Here is a 24526-nt window from a genome sequence, read left to right as displayed (position 1 = left end):
TGTGTGTGTGCAAATGCATGTTTTAGTTGGGCTATGGGCAACTTGGAGGAGTATTGGAATAGCAGAGAGGGGGGGAGTAAGTTGAAAGACACATCAGACGGAAAGGCGATAGAGATAAAAATGACAGCAATGGTACGAGCAAGAGGGGCGGAGAGGCGACAGAGGGGATTAGCAGCAGAGCGAGGAAGACGTGCTTTCTTTTTTTGTGCTCTCACTCTGTTGCTCTTTTTCCTGTCTTTCCCACGCTGTATACACTTTGCCCAAAACTCAGTGGCGAAACGGGAAATGTCACGGCCTGGGCGCCCTCCACAAAGTGCGGCACATGTCTATAAACACCCACCGACACGCGCACATTCATAAACAGCAACGATTCTGTCGACTTATGCAGCTGTCTTTGTTGTACCATGCACTCACTTCAAATCCATCCCTGAAAGCCTGTATGTGCTGTGTGATGTGACTGTGTTCGCCTGACTCTCTCTGTTTTTTTCCCTCCTAACCTGCCTGTTATAATCCCTGGAAGAAGCTCAGGGAGACTATAACTGCGCTGCATGAAGGAGATGGCATACAAACATGTACTGTAGTGTTTGTGCTGCAGTCGGAGGCACATATTTTTATATTGCACAGATGGACATGTGAGTCATCAAAGCGCTGCTGTTTAATTAAGTGCATGGCGCATTTGCCTGTGTGAATATGCATTCTTCTCTTTTTAATCCGGTCATTCAGTGAGAATATCTTCCTTTTCGGTGCCCCGAATTGCTTAATCCAATTGAATGCATCTCCTGAATTAATCCACAGCTGCACTTACAGGTATTAAAATGTACACTCATCCATCCATCAGTGCATTTTATAACAGCTTTGCCTGGTCAGGGATTTCAAAGCGTTTAGGCTGTTTTGGTCAGCTAGCAGTGTGAATCAAAGCTTAAATTGAAACTTTATTGATTTTTTAAAATTTTATACAAATATAGTTGATCTTATTGACATTGATAAAGGTGCCCAGAACTCATCATGATACCAGTGAACCTCTCTATTATATTAGTTGCTATACCAAATGTGGTGGAGTAACCTTGGAAATACATTTTGTTTCCTTAGAAAATGCCTTGAATGACTAATCAGAAATGAAGTAAATAACAAATGGTTAAAAAGAATGCACCACCAGAAGATCCGGAAACAAAACCAGCACATCCCCGGCACTACCGAGGCAGCATGGACACCCAGAGAGAGAGTGGGTTGCCTTTCTGAGATCACAACAGCAGTCTCCTTAAGCGGTGTCCTAGCTGAAACAGGGCGAGAAGCAGGGGACGCTTGGTCAGATTGCCAGGGCTAACACAGAGATAGACAATCGTACTCACGTTCACACCTAGATCCAAACTACAATCACCATTTCACCTCCTTTGCATGTCTTTGTCTTTGTGGGGGGGGCAGGTCTTTGCTGAATAGTACCGCAGAGAAGTGAAGAATTCAGCTTTTTGCTCAACGATACTTCAGCAGGGCAGGTGGCTGCTCACATCGGAAACCTTAAACCTTTGTCCTCAAGTTGAAGGACACCTTCATTACCGGCTGTGGCACCCTGCTGCCTCAGTGTATGCGTGCATGCGTGCAAGTTCACCGGTAGTCTCCGGTTAAGTGCTGCGAATGCTTGGCCTTCTGTCTCGCATTAATCAAAGAGCAAAGGACAGCACTCAGATTAATATTTTATATGCTGCGTGACACTTGGCAAGATGCCCTTCTCCGCTGTGCTACGGGCAAACTGACAACCATACAGTGTACCAACGATGCCTAATTAGTCCTAAACCAGACACAACAGAATTATTGCCAGCAGGGAGTGTGGTATGAATACCTCGATTCATCAGCCCGAGTAAATCTATGGATTCCATTCTCGTCATTTCAGTCATCAAACCGATGATGATAACATCATTTCTTCTTCATAGTTTTCTTTTTAATGATCAATTCTTTACATATATAATTGCTGAGGTGTGCATGTGTATATATTATCAATCAGATACTGCTGCGTGTCTAGCAATACAGCGATTTTTGCTTTACTTGCAGCTCACAGGTCCATGACCTTGAGAGCACAATCTGGCTCTGCATCGGTTGGCACACAGAAACACATTAGTGGCCAATCTTTACTAATCTCCCATGATCCTACCTTTGAAAGATTTGCTTGATATCAGTGCCGGGGGGAGTGCATGCCTCAACCGCAGCATGTAACAGACCTTTATTTGAAGCAGGATGATATCAGAGGCATCATTTGCCCTGTAAGGTTATTGCAGGGGCGTGCTGTGGTTGGTGCAGTTGCAGTGATTTCTTCCCACAGTCCAAAAATGTGGTTGTTACACAAAAATCTAAATTAACTGTAGTTGTGGATGTGAGACTCTCACTGCGACAAGCTGTCTTGCCTCTCACCTTAACTCTCGAGTACTAAGCTCTCCAGTGTCTCCTAGCTATCTGTGATTAGTTGCAAACTAAGCACCATCTTTGAACACATTAGTTTTGAAACGTCCAAGGAACTTCACATACCATAGCTCGAAAAGCAGCTAAGAAAAAACATTGGGTGGAAGTAAGAAACTTAAGCATTTTTTAAAAATTTCAGTGGACAGAAATACTGGATTTTGTAAAAGGGCTTGCATTATATATTATATTTCTTCCTTAGCTTATCTGTATTTGTTCGTGACAACCACCCACACCCAAACCTGGCTTGAAATTAGTGGCTAGTTTTTATTCGAGTTAATACAGCAGAAAACAGCACAGCACACTTTCCCCTCCACGCAGTCCCGTTCAGAGCAGAATAAACGAGGTCTCCAGGTGCATTTTATTGCTGTTGAAACTTGTATCCCGATGTTGCCACGTGAATGTGTTTAAGGTTAATTTGGCATTGATTTAAATTCTAATAAAACATTTTCTTCCCAACTACTCTGAAAGGATAATACATGAGGCTATCTAAATGCATATACTGGCTCCTTTTCGCCACATCCATTATTCATAGACAGCAGGAAAAACCAGTCACTGAGTTAGTCCTGCAGATGTTTGTGTCTTCCTCCTCTTCTCCCTTTCCCTCTCTTTCTCCTTTCTTTCTATCTTTATACGTTCCAGCCATGTTTTTTCCTTAAATAATTCTCCCCGGTGCCTTTCTCAATCTCCACTCGAGGTTTTGTCTTTAAAAGCCACTTTTATTTCCCCTCTGTCTTTTTTCCCCAGTCTTCAATCTCTCAGTTGTGTGACAGAGAGAAAATTATTACACGTGTATCTTATTCACACACTTTAAGCATTTCAACTGGATCTGCCTTTTAGATGCCTCCTCACTGTCTTCATTCACTATATTCAATAACAGTCGTGTTTTATTGTGAAACCTTATGTTTACTGGGTAAAATTGCCCAGATGTTAAGGAGATTTTTTATTCCTCCTCTTCTCCACAGCCCTTCCTGAATTCAATACCCAATTGGGTGGCCTATCTGATATGAGCTTATGAATTGAACACAGTTTTCATATTGATGATGCTCATTTTGTGCAATTCATTGACCACGGTATACCGAATGTGTGGCAGAAGAAATAGAAATAAGCTCTGCGTGCAAAGGAATTGCAAGTATCCCTTTGGAGATAAGGGGGTTGTGTGATTCATTTTTAATTTTTATCAAATATTTCTCTTGTCACATATGAAATAAGAAGGGCATCTGAAGAGCACAATCCTCCGCCAAAGCCAATGATCTCTCTTAAACATTTTACAGAACGTGAACCAGAACTGGACAAGAATCTAAAAGGTTCTTTTTGCAGGAACCTCTTTATTCTGCACAGCAATCTGGCTGCATTTCTTTAGGTCTACACAAAAACAATACATTTTTAATTATTACAATTTTTATTTTAAAGATACAAATCTTTTCAGTCTCAGCACCTTTTTGAGTGAACATGTATTTGCATCAAATGCTAGCCTTGTGTACCCACTGAATATTTGTAAATGGTTCATTTAGAGCTAAATGATGTGGAATATGCAAAATGTCCTTTTCTTGGAAATCGAGGCATTACAGTGTGGTTATCATAAGTTCCAAAATGTCATATAGTAAATAATACATCTCATATTCAATTCAATTCAATTTTATTTATATAGCGCCAAATCACAACAGCAGTCACCCCAAGGCGCTTTATATTGCACAGTAGATCGTACAATAATAGATACAGAGGAAAAAAACAACAATCGTATGACCCCCTATGAGCAAGCAATTTGGCGACAGTGGGAAGGAAAAACTCCCTTTTAACAGGAAGAAACCTCCGGCAGAACCAGGCTCAGGGAGGGATCTCATAGGAGGCCTATGAATTCTTGGTGATCTCCATCTGATTTAAATTGTACACTAAACTTAATTTTTCTTGTCCACTGCTTGTTGCTAGCGGTGCGCAATCTGGCCGAAAGATGGGACCATCCTTTGGGCTATGATCACGAATGATCAAGCTCCCCACGTGGTCACATGACATTAGCTGTGAAGGTGCTTGCTTGACGACTTTGATGGTTCTTTCGGGATGTCAGTCCGCCATCCTGTTTTCTGATTACAAACGTCTGTGACCTTAAAAATGCATTTTGATGTTGTTACAACTAATCACACGGTTCATGTTGCGCTGAAAAGGTTATACAGTGGTGTTATTTACTTTATGATGCGATTGGATTTCCTGTGAAATCCGATCATATGGAAAATTAGGATAATCTACTATGTGGGATTGTCTGATTGCTATGAAATACACTGAAAATATGACTCTTTCTATTCTGATGTTACTCGCTGGCATTATTATTACATTTTAAACCCCACCGTTATACAGAATATAGGCAGCACAGACATTGCAGGTGGACGAGTCCTCAGCCCTTCAGTTTCTGGCGTATTTGTCCTTAAAGCGAATATTCAGAAACATCTGGTTCTGACAGTTCATGCATAGTAAAACTGCTTTATCTCACTTTGTGTGGCATAACTGAAAACACCAAAAATGTAAATGAATCAAATTAAAAACCAGATCTAGTTAAATGTAATCAATTTAGCACTAAGGGGCTCCAAATCAGAAGGAATCAGTGCCAATATCCACACACACTCCCTGTTGTGTTGAGCTCCATTGACTGTTGGAGCGTAATCCTTTAACTGGCTTTGCATTGCAATCACAACAGCAGAACTCATGACTTCTGTTAAGCTGCAGGCTGTCAGAGTCATCTAAATGAGACTTTTAGACTTTTTGGCGGTTGCAGTAGCATACCTAAAAAATCTTTCCTTTCTTTCCAAAATGCTCAGGGAATAGGAAAAGCTGATCTTGTCATACAACTAAATATCCCTGTATTTCTATTCCTGTTCATCCACTTACCTCTTTCTTCTGTCGCACTCTTTTATTTCCCTTCTCCTCTCCTGTCTCTTTCGATCTCACCTCTTCCTCCTTCATTCACATCTCTCGTTTTCTCCCTTTTGCTTTGCATGTTCTTGCAGCAGCAATCGGCCACAAGCTGTTCCGCTGACTCGACGTTTATTCTCTCATAGTTTACCCCCTTCGCTCTCTGCTTCCTTTCTGGCCTTGCCGATTCTCCGCTCCCACCCTCCCTTACGCTTTCCCACCTTCAATCTCTACAGCCGGTGGATTAATTTCATTCCTTCTCCTCTTCTTCACTCTCTTTCTCTTGCTTCTCTTGAGTGGATGCACAGTAGCTAACCGCTGACTTGTCTTGGTATAGATGAGACTCTTGGTTATTAACACCCTAATACTGGGCAGAACTGGCCATACTCCAGAGCCCAACAATCCCTATTATCCCTACAGCATTTTTACTGTGAATCATAACTGTGGCTGCATCGCCTACTGGCTCAGACCCAGACTAATATTTCTTAACGGAACAGAGATTCTGGTACAATTGGCCACAAACATTTTTGCCTCTGCATCATTGCATTGCATTCATAAGTCACTCAAGGAGACCAAAGGCTCACATGAGCATAGTAGCATGGTGGCCAGATTAATTCAGTGCAACACACAATACACAAGTCCTAAAAAAAAAGAAGAAGTCAAAAGTGATCTTTTCTGGAATGCTGGTAATTCTTCTTTGCCCATTGTTTTGCAACTCTTGGTAAATTATGATTTTTCTAAACACAATGGACCTGCCAGTGCACCACTCATTCTGCAGCTTACTGCTCCTAATAAGCTACCTATCTTTAAATTCCTAAAACGGGCCTCTTTTTTTAACCTGGAGGGCGATTACTGCCATGTTGCTGTGCTCTTCAGCAAATAGCCATTGACAGGAATGTCATCTAGATAGACATAGGGGATGTTATATATATGCACGTGTGTGTGGGAGCTGAGGCAGCGGAAAATACTGTGGCTCAACACAGTTTAATTGTTTGACTACATAATAAATCAAATGTGTCAGGGGGGGATTATTTATACAAGGAGCGTGTTAAACAAATAAATCACCGGTTTTCTCAACTCTGCATATTGTTTTTTTTTTTTTTTTTATATGCATGCTGCTTGCACACGATTTTTGCATTTGTGCTTTTTGCCTGTGTTTCGGTATAACTATAAGACGCGACTTGTGGGTCTGTTTTGCACGCATGACACTGAAAGTCGTGAAAAAGAGTGATTTCCGGAGCATCTTTGCACTCTCTCTGTCACTGGTGTGTCCTGTGCCTGATTGCCGTGTCAGAGGAAGGCGGAAGGAAAACAAATGAACACAAATAAGTCATTGGGGGCTCTTTGGTACTAAAATATTCTACCTCTAAAGCTCAGTGTGAAGACCTGTGCCCAGAAACTTGCTGTAGCTTGCAGTGTGCTCTACAGCTGAGATGCTATTAAGTTCTACTGAGCATTGTGCTGCTCCGCAAATAAATAAAATCCAGCCCTGCTCTCTCTACCCATTGCATGTTTTTTTTTTTTTAAACCTAAATTAATAAAACCATGTCAACACTATAAAGCAGGGTCCTTGTGAGCACACAGAATGTGTTACAGTGCTATAGAGGCACATGAAAATGTGTTAACCCTGCAAGATATACTGTGGACTCTAGAATATGCCAAAAGAATTAATTGATTAACTCATACATCGAAATGCATTTAGTGCCCATTAAATGCAATCATAATCTTTATCAAAAATGCATGAGGATATCTGTAGATGTGCCAAATCAGCATGAAGCAATATGGGTTGACTTAACAAAGGTGTCTGGTAATAGCAGCGCAGGGCTTGTTCATGATGGAGAAAAAGGAGATACAGCTTCCTTTAGCAGCTTTTAAATTGGATGTTAACAACAGTGGGCAGCCAGAGGAAGGGCAAGAGATAAGTGACACGGGATCTAGCAGACTGAGGTGAAGGTCTGCTGCGACGTTATGTACGATCAGTAGGATTTTGCCTTTAAATGAGAGCCAATGATGTGAGGAGAGGCAGCCGAGTCCTTTGTCTGCGGGGCGGGTTTCTCTGCAACATTTTTGTCTGTTTCAGTTTGTTTCTTTGGTTTGCTGTTGCTATGGTATTATTTCCCCTGCATCTATCCTTCTTATTCTTTTATTTCTGTTTGTCTTTCATTTTTTTCCCCCACTGTTTTCGCTTCGCCTTCATCCTGTTCCTTGCATTTTCTGCCTCCCAACTTCCATCACCTCATCCCTGTCACTGGGTCCAGTGCAGAGCAGTGCTGTGCCCCGTGGCCCCGCCTCTTCTTTGGCAGGGTGATGTACGAGTGGCTAGCTTTGACGTCACTTCAGGCCCAACGTCACAGCAACTCAGTGCTCCCAGGCTTGCTCTTTCTGGTGCTTTCTTTCACTGCCTCTCCCTCATTCCTTTTCCTCTGTATCCTCCATTAATCGCCTATTTTTTTTTTTCATCTTTCGCTTTCACTGTATACTCCTCTGATATGGTCACTTTTCTTAATATTTCACGTTTTGCAAATTCATTTCTTTATCGTGCCTTTTCATTATTTTGCATCACTCCGATTCATGTTATAGTCTCTCGCTCTCTCTTTGTCCACCCTCTTTATTCTGTTCTCGTCAGAAGCTGCACCCCCTTGATATGGCTTGCTATTCCCCTCAAAAACATACCATGCACAGTGAGTTCATGTTTGATGTGAGCAGAAAGGCTAACAAAGATTACTGTCTTGTATGACACACAGGCTCATCCCTGTTCAGTTCCACTTATCAAGATAAGCTGAGCTCCATACCATAGTCTGTTTCCCACAGCCAGTCCTCCTTAATTCCCACTAACTCACCTTTATTTGTCAGAAAAATTGCCTGTGGCTTTGACAAAGATAAATATAAGAAGAGCAATAAAAAAGCGAATTGTCAGTCATCTTAGACTTCGAGAATAGCTCAGGAAACTTTCATTAGGCCTGACAAGACGGGACGCTGACCCACTTTCTGCTTTTGCTCTCTGTCTTCCTGACTTGTCTCGCTGCTATCGCTGCCTGAGGTCCACTTTTAGAGTCGGTGCAGTGGGTGGGACGTAAACTGAGATAGAGCTCGCTCGAGTAAAAATGAATGAGGACCGCTCTTGTCGACAACTGCGACACGGCTCCTACTGAGCCTGTCCCATGTGCATCGAGCTGAGACAGCTTGAAGCATGTTTGTTTAATGAAAAAAATACAACTGACTTGTCCCGGACTTTTTATTTGCAAAGTGGTGAATATCATTGTGATTATGTAATATTCTTATTCTGTTTTCAGTAATGCAACCAGTACTGGACTGTGAGTAACTAAAATGCTTTCCTCTGAGAAAATATTAGAGGTAAAATACATTCGCTTTATTCTGTGTACTAACCCAGTTTATAAAAAGTTTGAACATTGTGCAAAATGTAAATAAACGCAGAATGTTACCATTTGTAAATCTCATACAACCAAGTTTATTTACAATAGAACATAGAAAGCAAATTAAATGTTTAAACGGTGACATTTTACTATTTAATGAAAAATATTAGCTCATTTTAAACTTGACGACGGCAACACAGGCTGTATTTACCACTGTGTAGCTTTTCTTTTAACAACAGTCCATAAACGGGCAGGGATTGTGGAGATCAGCTGCTGGACTTTTGGGACGGTAACGTTGCTCCCTCGCTGTCTGATACAGGACTCTAGCTGCTCAACAGTCCTGGGCTAGTCCATGTTAATGAGCTTCAGCCAGCAGAAGATGCCACTATTTCTAAATCATGTTCACATATGGTTTCTTCTTTGGATGATAAATGTTAACCTGCATTTGTGGAAGGCACAGTCATATTCAAAGTCTTTGCAATTTTATGTTGAGGAACATTGTTCAGAAATCGTTTCACATTTTGTAGATTCAGTTCTTTCCCCCAATTGGTGAACCTGTGCCATCTTCACATCAGCTCAAGCACTTGATGCGTTTTCTATGTTCTGTTGCTTTTATTTTCTTTTTACAGTGTTTGCACTTTTTTGGAATCGTGGTTGTACATCAAGCGATACAGAAAAGCATGGTCATTATAGAAACTTTGTCTTTGTCTCTAATTTGTCTTCCTCATTCTTCATCTGCTAAAATATTCGGTCAGTGTTGTTATAACACGTTAAAAGTCAGTGATGTGAAAACAATCCACAGGAATTGAAAACTGTGTTGTTGTTTTTTTCCCACCCTGCCATGAAATTGCAGCACAAACACACTGCCAGAGGGAATTTGTATTTTTATAGGAAAGTCGTTTTGACAAAGCATAAGAAAACATTTACTCGGTGCCAGAGGTTTACAAAAACACAAGTAGAAGCTTTCTTTTACTGGATAAAGATTTAATCAGATATTGAGATCAGCAGAAAGGGCATTCAATAATAACCCGTACAAAACATTTTTATATAGCTGCTTTTGTTTAATGAATTGCTTGTTGGCCTGTTTAGTGATTTATTGACTCTTGTTGTTCCTTAATTAATCATTAGTTCTTTAAAATGTCAGCAAATGGTAAAAAGAAAATGTTGATTTTTGTCCTGCAGTTCCTCTATTTGCCTGAAGAGACACAACAACAACAACAATATAACACATAAAAAGAGGAAACCAGGGCACTTTTGACAGTTTTGGTTACTCTTGATTGGATGCCGAGGGAATTGGTGCATGCCAATTGAGAAACACAGAGCAGAGGTAAACTCAAACTGAACTACACATGAGGAAATTCAGTCTATGGCCAGTTTCTTTTGGTCATACCCTCTTGTTGAGGGTATAAGCAAAAGTGAGCGACACTCAATGAAACAGTTTTTAAAAAGCCAGTGTTTTCAACATATTTTGCGGCAGGATGTTTTCCTGATCACATCCCCAGGCTGTGTGTGATGTGCGTGTGTGTGTGTGTTTGTGTGTGTGTGTTCGCTTCATGATATTGTACATGTGGGATGGCTGCCTTCCTTCAGAGAGAAAGCAATAAGAGCAGTTTAAAAAGCACAACCTTAAATCCTTTCCTCTCTTTTACAGAGAGGAAGATTTGGTTGCCAGGCAACATTCAGAGTTTTCAATTAAGCCACTTTGACTTAGATGGTCTGCACTGTCGCTGGGTCCAAACCATCTTAACTAACAGCAAGCCGGCCCTTCTGCTTGTCTGCTCGGCAGCTTTCTGCAAAGAGATGAAAGACAAAATGTGTACAAGGGCCACTTTCGCACTAATTATCCAAAAATGGTTCTTTAAACCCCCCCCCCTCTGAAAAAAACAAAAAACAGAGTGATTTCATAAGGTGATGTCATGCAGGCTGATTTAGCTCCACTTTGTGACCTGATGGTTAAGAACAATTGTACTTCCGTTTACTTTGAGTTTTGTTGAAACAAAAAATCCTTGTTATCATTTACAGGCCAATAATATCATTTTCTTTTTTTATTTTAGAGGTCTGCTAGAATTGTTTTACATGCTTAAATATAAAAAAAACTGAGCGGCACATCTTTTTTTCTCTGTCTGAAATATTCTGTCTTTGCCCTTGTCCTGTCAAGCCTTTTCTAAGCCTAGTCTGCTCTGATCTAATATTTATTAATGCAATTTGCACTTCTGTCTTCCACAATGTCAGTCTTCAGTCTTACTTTTACTACTTTTAACTAACTTCCTTTTTACTTTTCTTGGTTTTTATCACTGTTGTAGATATATAAATTCCTGCACTACTTCATAGTATAAGCCCCTTTTATTTCAACTGTGCTGTTTATTGTAGACTGTACTATTTATTGTATTTTTGAATGTTCTAGGTCAGAATCAGACCCAGAAGTAGAGAGACTGCAGCTGCTGTGCCATACAACGCAATCGTATTCGTATCGAAATTCTCAAAGTTGAGGCACAATTTCTAAATTATTGTCCCTTTAAAACAAGTTGGACTAAACTCTGTACACACGATCAAAACTAATGGTGACATTAGCTACATTAGCCGTGCAAAGTACTGCCTCAGTTCCAAAGAAAGTTGGGTGATGTGTAATGAAAAAAACACTTATGTAATATGAACACAACATTTATATATTTATAATCATTCTCTCCCCCCTTACTTGCACATTTGGCTTACATTACCCTGTGACAGGTTAGCTAGTAGCGGTATGCTAGAGGAAAGAAGGCACACTAGGTCAAGTGGAGAGAGCACTGAGATTCTCATCCACTGGGTGTAAAAGGTTTGGTGCATGCTGATGAGCTCTCTGGCCCTCTGTTATATTCAGTATTCTCTTTTTTATTTCTTCATTTGTAACTAGCCCCAAACTCAATACTGTCTGAGGAGTTTTGCAGTCACTAAACTTCTTCTTTATGTCCTCTGTCTGTGGTTTTTAAAAATTTCTCATGAACATTTTTGTAACCACACACAAATGCCATCACAGTGGTAGACATGCACCACATTTCTCCATAAAACCACAAAAGTTTTATGCAACATGCCATTTCACAGCATTTTACTGTAAAAACATGTAAATGTCAAAATGGACGCTACAGTGCTACAAGCCTGACTGCTCATCACTGCCTTTACTACCTGTTGAAGTTCAGGCTCTAGGTCCTGGGCTGGGGTTGGCACTCAGCTTTAACATCATTTTGGGTTCTTGGCTAGCTTATGGCTTTTTGTGCAGACGCTTACAAAGAGCTAACGTTGTGCTAGCAGTGCAATGTAGTTATTTCTGGCTTGGGGGCAGTTTGTGCCATTGTGGTCTTGTCTTTTTGTGCAATAAAAATAAACCCAGTGCACATGTGTCCACTTCTGAAAAGCGGTAGATTGCCCCACTATTTTGTGAAATCAGCCGATTGTAGCACAATTGCACAAAAAGAAGAAAAAAATTGTTTGTTTGAACCTTTGTAACGCAAGTGATAGCATAATTGTAAATGTAATGTAATCACTGTGGCGTGGTATGCTGCTGCATCACTGAGAAATGTAATGTGATTAAATGGAATGTGTTGCTCCCAACACTGCAAATGATAAACCACATTGTAAACATTGTATCACATTGTATTTCTAAATAAATAGGTTAGCTTACGTGTGTGTAGTCTTCAGTCACTTTGCTACTCCTTAAGAAACAGAGAGCTACCTGCTGGTATGTCATTTTTTCATATGAAACCAATTTGGCAAACTCAAGAAGAAGAATGCAGTTTTTAAATTACAGATTATGTTGAGTAACAACACCAGGTATAAAAGAAATTCTACATGTAAAAGTAAAATTATTCAGTACAGACATTGAGGTTACAACTGGATTTGGATTAAACCAAACAAAACCCCCTTTCAGCAATTAAAACTCTGTTCTATAACAACCTGTTTTACCAGGTAAATTCCCTGTCAGGTATTTGTTGAGACTTTGCCCCAATATTTTTTCTTTCTGTAGCACCGTCCAAGATAAATATCACAAAGTGCTTTACAACAAAAACATTATTGAAAAAGAGGTGTCACTGGGTCCATAGAAGGACAGTGTGCAAAACCATTCAACATGAGCAACCAAAATAAATGCTGAATTAAATTAGAATATTTAGAAAAACTGTCAAGGGGTCCTAGGGCTTTCATTACCTTAGACATAATCCTGTTCAGGGTAAAACAGGGATTCAAATGAGTGGAAATTCATTCACACAGTCCCATACAGATTCAACCAGCTCTTGATGAAAATATCCGGTTATTGAGTTGCTAAAAGCTAAAACTGGCTACCTGCTGCTGCCTAATGAGAGCTCCATGGTTAATGATGCAACAGTTCTCTGTGGATTCTTTGCTATGAGCGAACCTTGTGATTTACACATAATAATAAGATCAATATAAAACATACTGACTCGAGCTGGTTTAGGCATAGCCTTGTCCATGCTATCAGACAACACCTTGTTGTCAACATAGCTACAGATGACTAAATACAAAGGACTAAATGACCAAAAATACGAATAGAGTTCAGATAAATATATACTGTAGTGCGTGTATTTATATATACCTTCCTGTGTATTGAGGCCAAAAGAAGAATAAATGTGGAGGAAACGAAAAGCCTAACATAGCTGGGTGAATGCTAGCTGCGTTGAAGGCTTCGTAGGTGTTATGATCACCTGTAAAATACTTTGATAAAATATACCCATGTTTAGGGCTTATGGCACATGGCGCACTGTGTTGAGTGGGACTTGATTATTGGTGTTTGCATTCAGGTGAGATAAGCTTCTTCTTGTTTGTTGTTGCTGCCGCTACCACTGTTGAACCAACATTTCTCTCTCTGCCTTTGAATCATCCTGCTTCTTGTGTCTATGTAGATTCAAGAGAAATATCGAGCTCTTCAGGAAATTTACTGTAGCTGGCCACATGCCAAAACACGCAACCCCCTCCCCTCGCATATTAATGAGCGCAAATGAGCGATAGTGTCATCCCCAGAGTGCGGTGTCTTCATGTGCCCCCATATGAAAATTGACACCCCCTGCCTTATTGCTGATACTCATGGGAAGAATAAAAATAATCAGTAAGCTCACCCACTCACTCTCCTCGAGAAAGGAAACTTGCTATTCTTTGCTAGACTTGTGCTCTTTCCTTCCTTTCCCCCCCTTTTATTTATTTATTTTTTTTAAAGAAAGGAAAAAACTTCCATCGTTGTGTCTATTTTCTCTCTCTGCATCTGTTGTTAGAATTGTCAGTGTACAGTATATCCAAATGTGCCCTTTCTCTTCTTCTTCTTTTTTTTTTTCTTCCTGCTCTTATTTGCTCAGCTGGTCACATAATATCCACCTCCTCTCTGCTGATTCATATTCTCTATACTTGAATTCATGACCCCACATTTCCATTTTCTCGCTGTCAATCTGTCTGTGTCTGTTCCTTACTGTAGCTCTGTTTTGTGTTGATTCTGTATATTTATTGCTATTTCTACAGAACTGCAGTCATCTACTGTAAGTGGCTTACTGTTTCCTGAGTTACATTTGCAGTGCATACATACTGAGAGCGTACGGTTAAAATTAAATGCTCCTTAGTGAAACTGATCCCTGTGATTTTTATCTGTAGGGTACATAATGAGCTAATATTTTAAATGAAATGTGTGTAAGGAGGAAGTCTTGCACTTTAAAGAGTTTTGTTGGAGGGGAGGAATGGGCTGAATCTCTGTTACCAGACCATAAAATTTACGTCACTGTGGATGTTTCGTTTTCCTTCCTAACAATTACCCAGGAACACATGTCATGACATTTAAATCAGGTGTCGTGACCCTCGAGCTTTCAAATGCTGAGGCACTTGTTCTTTTTTGCCATTTTTTTTTCTTCTCTCATGCAGACACAGAACACACCGGCTTTCTCTGCACAAACAGAAACATGCGCTATTGCTTTGATGATCTCTTTGCTGGAACTGTACGTTCCTTGACTGAGAGCCTTTCAGGTTCGGGCGTCCTGGTGTGGAGTGTTACTGTCAGCATGAGAGTGGAGCGGCTGTCATCCAGCTACAGTTTCTCATCAATGAGGTAGGTTACAAAAACAGAGAAATGACTCCCATTTTTACTTGTGGTTACTTCTAACATACGCTTGATGACTGATTGCAGCTACTAGGCTGATTTTGCTATTTAAAACAACTGCTGTTTAGTCTTGAAATTTAGCAATCAACAGCCATGTCACGATTTTCTCCAACCTTCTTTGTTTCGTCATTGATCTTATCAGGTAATATTGAGCTTTTTCCAGTTTAGAACAATATGGCTGCTTGTGTTTGAACTATACTGATGCGTTGAAAGTTTATTGTGCTGAATTGATTTAAAAAACAATATAACATGAAGTTGTTTTACATCTTGTGGCAGTTTAACTGTTTTTTGGATTGTTCCTTTTAATAACACAGTCACAGCACAACTTACCCAAACATTATTCTGCACCAGAAAACCTCTTATATAATTTTAAGCTACAATACTGTGCAAAAGTAGCTCGGTTAAAATCATTGTACAGTGCTTCAACAATGTTGATGTCTGGTCTCTGATGTCTTTTCTATAAAGGTACACTTTTACTGCATTGACAGTGTGTTTGAGATCATATTTTGCACGATGGTTCAAAATTTTACGGCACTTTTCTTGTTGTTGTCCAGTTTTTCTCAAATCACTGCACAGCATGCTGAGATATGTCAACGGTTCTTTGATTAAAAAAAATACTATTTATGCCTGACTAACTGTGCTATCCTAGCTATTTTTTAAAGAATAAGCTAAAGAAGTTAGAAATTATGAGGGGTTTTTTCTCTCAGAGTTGTCAGCCAGCCTGGACTGAAAGTCTGGCTCCTTGGAAGCAAAATATAAAGAAATGAGGGAGCAGCTCAAGACTTTTGCACAGTACTGTACAGGCCAGACACAAACATTTTTGACTACCTTTTCAGATTTTTATCACTTATGACCAGTGCAGTATTTCATACTTGGTGTTTCCGGTATGTGTGCTTGTGTGTGTTAGCATCTGTGTGACTGTGACTCAGCAGCTCAAACGAACCCTTGGGGAGATCGAGATGATTTTTTTGTGCCTCCCACACACACACACACAGACATACACTTATATACATCTTATGAATCATCATCGTTACCTGGGAGAAAGCTGCCTGATTTAAACTCAGTTCCCTGAGTTTCTAGGGAATGCAGTCTGACTAATACATGTCATGCTCGCAGACAAAATGTGCAGACGTGTTCATGGAAGCTTCAGTAGTATGTAGTTAATGACACTACCGTGTTTGTGTGAATGCTTTTCCTTTGTCACCTTCAAAAAAGGAAACTCAATGCCTCTGTTATGACAGGGGGCGCTGGTGAGCGCTTTGGCAGATGACAGCGTCCACCTATGGAACCTGAGACAGAAGAGACCAGCCATCCTCCACTCCCTCAAGTTCAACAGAGAGAGGTAAGTGGGTCGCGCATAAAAGCTGCAGCTGGTCAGAAACACCGCATACTTAATTGAGTCCACTTGCTTTCCAGTTTTTCTCTCAGTTGTTTCTCTGCATGCTCAGTTAGACCCCACACCTGGTCTGGTGCAACATGAACCGTGATTTTCTGAGTAGGGTTAGTGTCAGTTTGCCGCCTGTTTCAGCTGTTAGTTTTTGCAGTCATACAGTGTGCAAACAGATGGTATTTCATTTGGCACATTTGTCTGTGCGCTTGCAAAACTGTGCACAGAGCACTGGACAGAGAGTCTGATACTCTCGATTTCTCTCTCTGTTGGTCTCCAACTAAACACTTGGTATTTGGGTCACTTGCTTTGCCTTTGAGGTTTTTCCCATCACTGGGGCACAGGTGTGAAACCTACCCAAACACCTGAAGGTTTATACCAGTTTACACCACGCAGAGACACAAACATGTCATGAATAAAAACAGAAGTAATGTGAATGATATTTTTTCAAGTAGTTGATCAGGTATGGTGATGTAAACCTTTTCTCCACTGGACAAATCTACCCTATTGTTACCCTGAAGAAGAAAAGCAGTCTATACATATTTGTTCGGCCACTTTGCATGTTTCAATCGACTTTAAGTTATTACCGTATTTTCCACACTATAAAGCGCACTTAAAATACTAATTTTCTCAAAAATCCACAGTTCCCCTTATAATCCAGGGCGCCTTATGTGTGAATTCTGGTTGTGCTTACTGACCTCGAACTGATTTTATGTACTACACGGTGCTCAAAAATCAAAAATGCTTTAGTACGACTTTGGTAAGCGACGAAGCTGCACCGCTTAATGGATCGTCTGAGCATTACAGCTACCGTAGTCAGGAGCCTCAACGAGTAATCTGGGTCCAAAACTCAGTCTTCTTCAGGTCCCAAATCCACATATGGATATGTGGACCATATTATTGCTCGCTAGTATACCACTTCCTAACATTAGATTGTGATGTAAATTTCTGAAGAATCAACACTGTTTTTTGCCTATAATTGTATTGTGTTATGATAATTAAGGTGCCAGGATAGACATCTTCTCAGGGTTGCATCTAAAGGACAGAGGGAATGGTGCACATACTGGCAAAATTCTAAGTCATACTGTCTGAATACTGCATTTTTTTTTTATGCAGTTTAAGTTCTGAGACACAAGTACAGAATCACCTCACCTCCAGGAAGTTAGTGTACACCCATCAGAGCCAATCATATCACTGGCCTGCGATCTGTCACTGTGGAAAGCGGTGAAAGGGTTAAACCTCAGAACAAATGATCTGAGATGGCGATGATGTGATGGACAGGTGGCCAGCAGCAGCTTTTAGGGCGGATTGTGTTCTTGTGGAGGCGCTTGACTGCCTCTGACATTTAGTAAACATTGCCGCCCAGCTGAATGACCTCAAGACACAGCATCAAAGAAGAGCAGAGTTACTGCATCTTAAGAGACGTCAAGACGGGAAAAAGAAGCTGCAAAGTCACTTGACACGTTTGAAATGGGAAAATTAGAGAAGACCGTTAAACTAATGCAATGGGAGCAACTGAAAAAATCTTAGGAAGAAGCTTAGAACAGTTAACGAATTTGAGATGGAAATAGAATAAGAAAAGAAAGCTAGAGATTACCAAAGAAGGTTATAAGGTAGGAGCAGGAGAATGGAGCATCCATTTAATTCATTCATGTTCTCAGCCCCATTCAGCTGAAATCAATACACAACATGTAACAAGTTGGAGAAAATTCAGATAACTGAGCTTCATGAAGAAGTCTTTCCAGTCAGACTCATTGGGAAAATCAGACTGACTATCTCTTCTGCCCTTCACAGGCACAATCTTGCTTGAGGTTTGAATTACCTTTTTATTTGCCCTGTGTATCCACAATATGAGTTTGCATTTTTTCTCAGGTATGAATAGATTTTTTTTACTTTCTAAAGACATACAACTTAGCTGAGGTGTTAATGATGGTAAAACCCTGCGGCAGACTGCTGACCTGCTCAGGATGTACATCGCCTCTCAACCGCTAGGATAGGCTTCAACTGCACCTTGATTCTGAATTAAATGAACAGAAGAAAATGGTTGGTTGTTGGTGTTAAAGTCCACTGTGTCATCTGACACAGCAGACAGTATCCTCACCCCCAACTATTTTGCAGTGAGGGATTGACCCTGGTTCTGCTGGAGGTTTCTTCCTGTTAAAAGTAAATTTTCGCTTCCCACTGTCACCTTGCTCATCGGGGGTTATCTGAATGTCGGGGTTTTCTCATACTATTGTGGGGTCTTGACGTTACTTCACTGTTATTGTGATTTGGCGCTATGTAAATAAAACTGAAACAAATTGAGTCAGCTGTCTTTAGCTGGGCTATACTCATCCAACTTATACTGTAGATAAAAATTGGTGCTTCTCTATAGACAAGTGGTAATACTATAGAAACCTTAGTGTAGCTGTGTACATTACAGGCCTATAGAAATGTGCATCAGTTGATTTGGGCTTACATATAAAATACCAGATAAGGTGAAGTTGATAAGGCTTTTTGGATGACTTCTTTGGACTAAACATACAATGATAGGTGTGTAGAAGCTAATGGGTTTAAACTTTAACAGTATTAGAAATCAGCTTACTATTATATGCTGATACCTCCCATAGGTATTTTTATTAAAACAACTGATCTTTGGAATTACTTAGATTTTGTAGGACCTCATGGACATTCAGCTTTTCTGTCACACCGTTAAAAAGAAGCTACAGATATCTGTAATCCTTGCTTTGTTTATGTTTGTGTGTGTGCGTTTTTTTTAAGTGTGCACCCCTATCATACTTTCTGTAGCTGTCAAAAGAAAGAAATACCATGAGGTCATGTTTCTCAATAGATATCACACCTTGAAGTGTCATCTGAAGTTAAGAGTGAGTGTTCTAGTAAAGCCAGAAAACTTTCAATTATTTGTAAGGCCAAGATGTCGGTCACCCACTGCAATCCAATCCCATCTTTTTTTTCCTTCTTGCCCTCTTTGACACTTTGTTCAAAGCTTGACTTGAACTTGCCAGAGGACAGAGCAGCTGTGAACTCCATCAAGAAAAGCACTGACTCACCCATCCAGAACTGTGACAGCAGCTTCTTAACAGGGTGAAAAATACTCCACCATAGTAATAAAAATTATAATAATAATGTTAAGTCATAGTAAAGTTAAGACAACATTCAAAACAAATATTATGACAGCTTGTGGTTGTAGATGGACTTAACTTGGCGTAATGAACAAAATTCCTTTGGCTCTGCGCTTCACTGCAGTCAGTGGTTATTGCTTAATCTCTTGGTGATGACAAATCTGTGACACGTCTGGAAAGTTCCAGCGTTTACCACAAAGCCACAAATTGTTTCTTTCTTTCCGTGATTATCGAAACACGATAAAGCGCGTTAATTAATGAGAGGGATAGAGGTGCCAGTAGACAGATTATTTAACTTTGGAGAGAGCTGGGCTTGCTGTTTCTTCCTGCTAAGCTAAATGCCTCTTGGCTCAGGCTCTGTATTTAATGCACAGACATGAGGGTGCTATTGATTTAGCCAGCTGCAGTATCTCTCAGTAAAAAAGCAATTACTGCAAACGTGTCGCCCAAAATGTTGCACTATTCCTTTAATGGATGTTTTGGTTTTGGACGGCACTCGCTTTCGACAGCTTTCTCGCCAGCAGATCAGTCTTTATGACTGCTATCTTTAAAACGGTAACTTCACTTTTACTATTGATAAGGCTGTAAAATGTGGAGAAGCTAAAGAAAGCGAACTATATTTGGTGATTAATGGCCAAAAAATGTAGTTTGGTTAGTAGGCATGCTGGGAAATTTTGTTTCTCCGTGTATGCCAAGTTGCTTGATACCTGGGGTCAGAGTGTGGGCTCTTCCATGATAGAAATATCACTGTTGAGCCACCACAGCCCACTTCCTATCATCTTTAGGCCCGTTCAAGTGCTCTAAACAGATCTTTCATTCCTCCCTAATTGAGCCCTGATCAGAATTTGAGTTGATGATTGAGAGCAGTGTTGCAGAAAGCCCCTCGAGCATCAGTATCCATACACATTAGGCAACAGGGAGATGAGAGAAAGGAAGAGAGGATGAGCTGAGACACACTGGGCCTCAGCCAGAGAGCAGTGAGTCAGTCTGTGGGAAGGAGTGTGGGGGGAAAAAGAAATCCTGCCGAGTCATTCTGGCGTAGGATGCTCTCGTCACCTCCTGGCCTCACAGGAATGCATTGCAGATGTGGATGTTATCGTCAAAATAGGGTGATATGATACGAGATAATGGTGGGAGAGGTGGGAGTGTGTGCTTGCAAAAAAGTGACACCTAATATTTTATGTTCTCCGTGGTAAGATTAAGGAAAGTCTGTTTTATAAATACTACCTCATTGTATTCCTCTTATACTTCAGTGAAGCTGTCTGACAGTCAATCAAGGTGACTTAATAATAAGCCTAAAGTCACAGCCTGCTATCACAGATTTTTTTTGTACTTAGGAGTATGCTGACATTGGGAGTGTGTCAATCAAATGTCTTAAAAATGCTTGAAAAATGAATTATTCAGTTCAGCAGACTTTGCTCAGAGATATTTGGCTGATTAAAGCTGCTGCAGGGCTGATGATTTCGATTTGATTCACTCCACAACTTTCTCCCCAGCTTCTAACCTTGCACACATGCATTGAAACATGCAAAGGTGAAAAAGTATGTGCATGTCTTTGAGCATTGGCACCTTAGATTAAAATCCCCTAACCGCTTTGGGGCATTAGAAGCTTTCATTCTCATGGATACTTTGCTATGTTTAAAGACTGTTCAACTCTTACATGACTTTTTTTGGCTGCTGTAACTGCTTGACAATGGTGATGTCATTTTTATGGAGATTTCTTTTTGTTCGCTGTCTGTGTCTGAATCACTCTAATCCAAATAATCCAATTTAATCCAAATAATACCAAAGAAATCCAAACTGTTGTAAAATTTCAGACTTTGAATAGCTTTTGAAAGAGAATATTGGCAAGAAACACAGTGAGTAAAATGAAACAATGATTAACTTTGTCTTCATCCTCTCCTCCCATTGTTTACAGATCAAACATATTTATAAACAATATACATTTATGTTCATGATCACCCCTGTTAATATACACTCACCCCTTCATTGGTTGCAGCTTGCTCGTGTTGGACCTTCTTTTGCCTTCAGAATGGCCTTAATTCTTCATGGCATTGATTCAACAATGCGCTAGAAACATTCCTCAGAGATTTTGCTTCTATATTGAAATGATAGCATTACACAGTTGCTGCAAAGCTTCACATCCATGATGCAAATCTCCTGTTCCATCAAATCCCTAAAGTGCTCTTTTGGATCGAGATCTGACTGTGGATACCATTTGTGTATAGTCAACTAATTGTTATGTTCAAGAAACCACTTTGAGATGATTTGAGCTTTTGTGACATGGTGCATTATCCTGCTGGAAGCATCCATCAGAAGATGGATAATACTCAAGTAGGCTGTGGTGTTTAAATGATGCTCAGTTGGCACGAAGGTACTAAAATTTCCCCCACACACCATAACACCAATAGCAGCCTGACTCGTTGATATAAAGCAGGATGGATTCATGCTTTCCTGTTGGATTACACCAAATTCTAACCCTCCCATTTGAATGTTTTCAACAGAATTTGACACCTGTCAGACCAGGCAACGTTTTTCTAGTCTTCTGTTATCAGATTTTGATTAGTGCAGGTGAATTGTGGACTAATCCAGCACCTAGTGTGGTCTTCTGCTGTTGTAGCCCATCTGCTGCAGTTTCGATTATATGTATTATGTGCCCTTCTGTATACACTGGCTGTAACAAGTGGTTATTTGAATTACTGTTGGCCTCCTATCAGCCTGAAACAGTGTCTTTGGACCTCTGGTGTCAACAAAGAATTTTCACCCACAAAACTGCTGCTCACTGCATATTTTCTTTTTCTTCCTTTTATCATTCTCTGTAAACCTTATAGATGTTTATGCAGGGAAAAATTCAGCAGGTTGACTTGTCTGCATTTCTAAATGTTTTGAATCGCTGCCATGTGATTGGCTGATAAGGTATTTGCATTAAGGAGCAGTTGAAAAAGTGTAACCAATGAAGTGGCCAGTGAGTGTATTTGCAAACAGGAATGTGAATTAATATAAAACCACACAGGACAGCTTCACTGGAAACAACTTTGTTTCATATTACTGTCTATTTAGCCATTCTGCACCCCGTGGTCTGTGCTGAAGGATAGCATGGTAAAATGTTGTTCAGAAAAAAGGAAAGTGTCACAAGATCAAGGCAGCGTAGATCAAAGTATTGTAACTGGTGATTTCTAATTACAGGCGCGAGCAGATTACTGGATGATCCTCACTGATAGGAACGCCACATAAAACCAGGCTTTATAAAAGATGACTTTCTGGAGTGTCCCCTCTCCACAATTAATTCACAGCGAACCGTACTGTCATACGTCTAGCTCACATTGCAGTTAGTGTCAGAGTTGTGTTGTGCAGCAGGTGTCTGTCATTTCTGAGGCAGTGTGCTTGGCTCCGAGCCTGCAACCAGCAGCTGTGTGGTGACCACTTGAAGCTGGAGGTTTCACCAGGAGACGCGTGCATGCACAACAAGTGTGAACACAGTGACACACACGTAATGACAACTGCACAAACAACTGAGTGCGTGTTTGCACACGCGCACAGAGAAATGGACACACACATACACAGTAACACACTAACAAACTGCAAGGATAATTTGTATAATTATGCTTCACAGTTGGCCCTTATATTCTGGCAGTTGACTTGTATATACTCATGGATCAAACCTATTTATACACAACATACATTTGCACACAATACATGTGCAATTACATTAATTCATATCAACAGCTGGGGAGCACGTAATAACCACACACACACACCCATTTGCACTCACATATACATACAGACAGTAAGCATAAATGCAGTAACAACTACAATATGTTTGCATTTTACAAAACCATCGCTCATGAAATCGACGCATGCTCACATGCAAGCCCTCATATGCATAGACGAGGCACATCTGCTTGTGCAGTGGACCGTCTGCTAGATAAAAGGATCCCACAAGTTATCATGAATATCCGTGTTGCTGTTACATTTCCTCTGGTTAAGTGCATCTGTACAAACATGTGCATCTCTCTGATAATCTGTCCACATGCGAGTAAGCCACTAAAAATCACGTTTTTAGTGGTTTCAACTATGGTATCTGGTATATGGTTCGTTTTTTTCCTAAGAGATTTTGAAGTGTGTATATAACACTATTCTTGAAGAAAGAGATATATGGAAACTGTTGAGATTGGTAAACACACAAAATCAAATCAGCAACCTTTAAGCCTTATCATGTCCCTGCTTTGCGTAGATGCATCTTACACATGGACGGGAAAAATCTGGGTTACATTTATTTCTTTGAAGATTTCAAAAGGTCAGTCACTGCAAAGTACTTTCCACAATATGCTAAAACTTGATTTTGATTTTGTCATGAACCTAGTATGATGAAAGCTAAGCTCTTCCACTTTATAATAGTACAAGACTGTCCAAAGGCCTTGAGCCACACCTTACTCCTCTACACTTTGCTTCTGGGGAACCATTCATTCTTCAGTTTTTAAAATGTCCTTGGCTTTGTGAACCTTTGAGTTATGAACCATTCAAGCGCAAAAGAGCCATCTAGCCCAAGGGATGAACCAATTTTTAATTGTAGACACAATGTTACTAGCATTTTGTTGCAAAACCACAAAGTTGTTCCATTTCTTTAGCTGAATTTACAAAAAATGCTAAACATAACACATTTTGACAGGCATAAAATATCACTTTTGCACCAAAAAAGTGATTCCCAAAGAGCTATTAGCTGGAAACCTGGTGTATCTAGGCATGATGCATGTGTCTCTAAAGAATTTGCGAACATTTCTTTGGAAGAAGTGGCAAGGCAGATGAACGGCATCTGAAAATCATGTCCTTGGGTTCTGACACAGGATCTGTTTCAGGTCTTTGCAGGTTGATTTATCTACAATTTGCCGAAAGCTCGTGAAAAATGATCTCAGGTGACTGTTAAGAAGGGGAAAAGGTGGAAAAATGCCAAATTACACAAGAACTGGACTGAAAATCAGTGGCAATAGGTCTTATGGACTGATAAATCTATGAAAGTTGTGGTTCAAATCATCAACAGTATAAGGAGAGAGGTACAACAATGTATGTCCACAGCCATCTGTATAACATGGTGGAGGCTCTGTCATGGTTTAGGGTGAATTTCAGCCAGTGGTGGTGGGGGTCTTCACAAAATATGATGAAATAA

General features: G+C 40.2%; 1 protein-coding gene across 7 annotated transcripts in view; it reads left to right on the top strand.

Moving 5' to 3' along the window:
- Window positions 1–24526, top strand: part of stxbp5a (syntaxin binding protein 5a (tomosyn)) — a 98226-nt gene that overhangs the window by 19523 nt on the left and 54177 nt on the right. For all 7 annotated transcript variants that reach the window (XM_040017129.1, XM_040017125.1, XM_040017122.1 and 4 more), the window contains 2 exons: window positions 14721–14802; window positions 16095–16195. In XM_040017129.1, the coding sequence (XP_039873063.1) occupies window positions 14721–14802; window positions 16095–16195 (183 nt within the window). The remainder of the gene's footprint in view (window positions 1–14720; window positions 14803–16094; window positions 16196–24526) is intronic.

The sequence above is a fragment of the Simochromis diagramma genome, unplaced genomic scaffold, assembly GCF_900408965.1.
Source record: "Simochromis diagramma unplaced genomic scaffold, fSimDia1.1 OVJJ01000802.1, whole genome shotgun sequence".
Classification (NCBI taxonomy): domain Eukaryota; kingdom Metazoa; phylum Chordata; class Actinopteri; order Cichliformes; family Cichlidae; genus Simochromis; species Simochromis diagramma.
The sequence above is the reverse complement of the archived record's forward strand: the minus strand, read 5'-3'. Positions and strand labels throughout refer to the sequence as shown.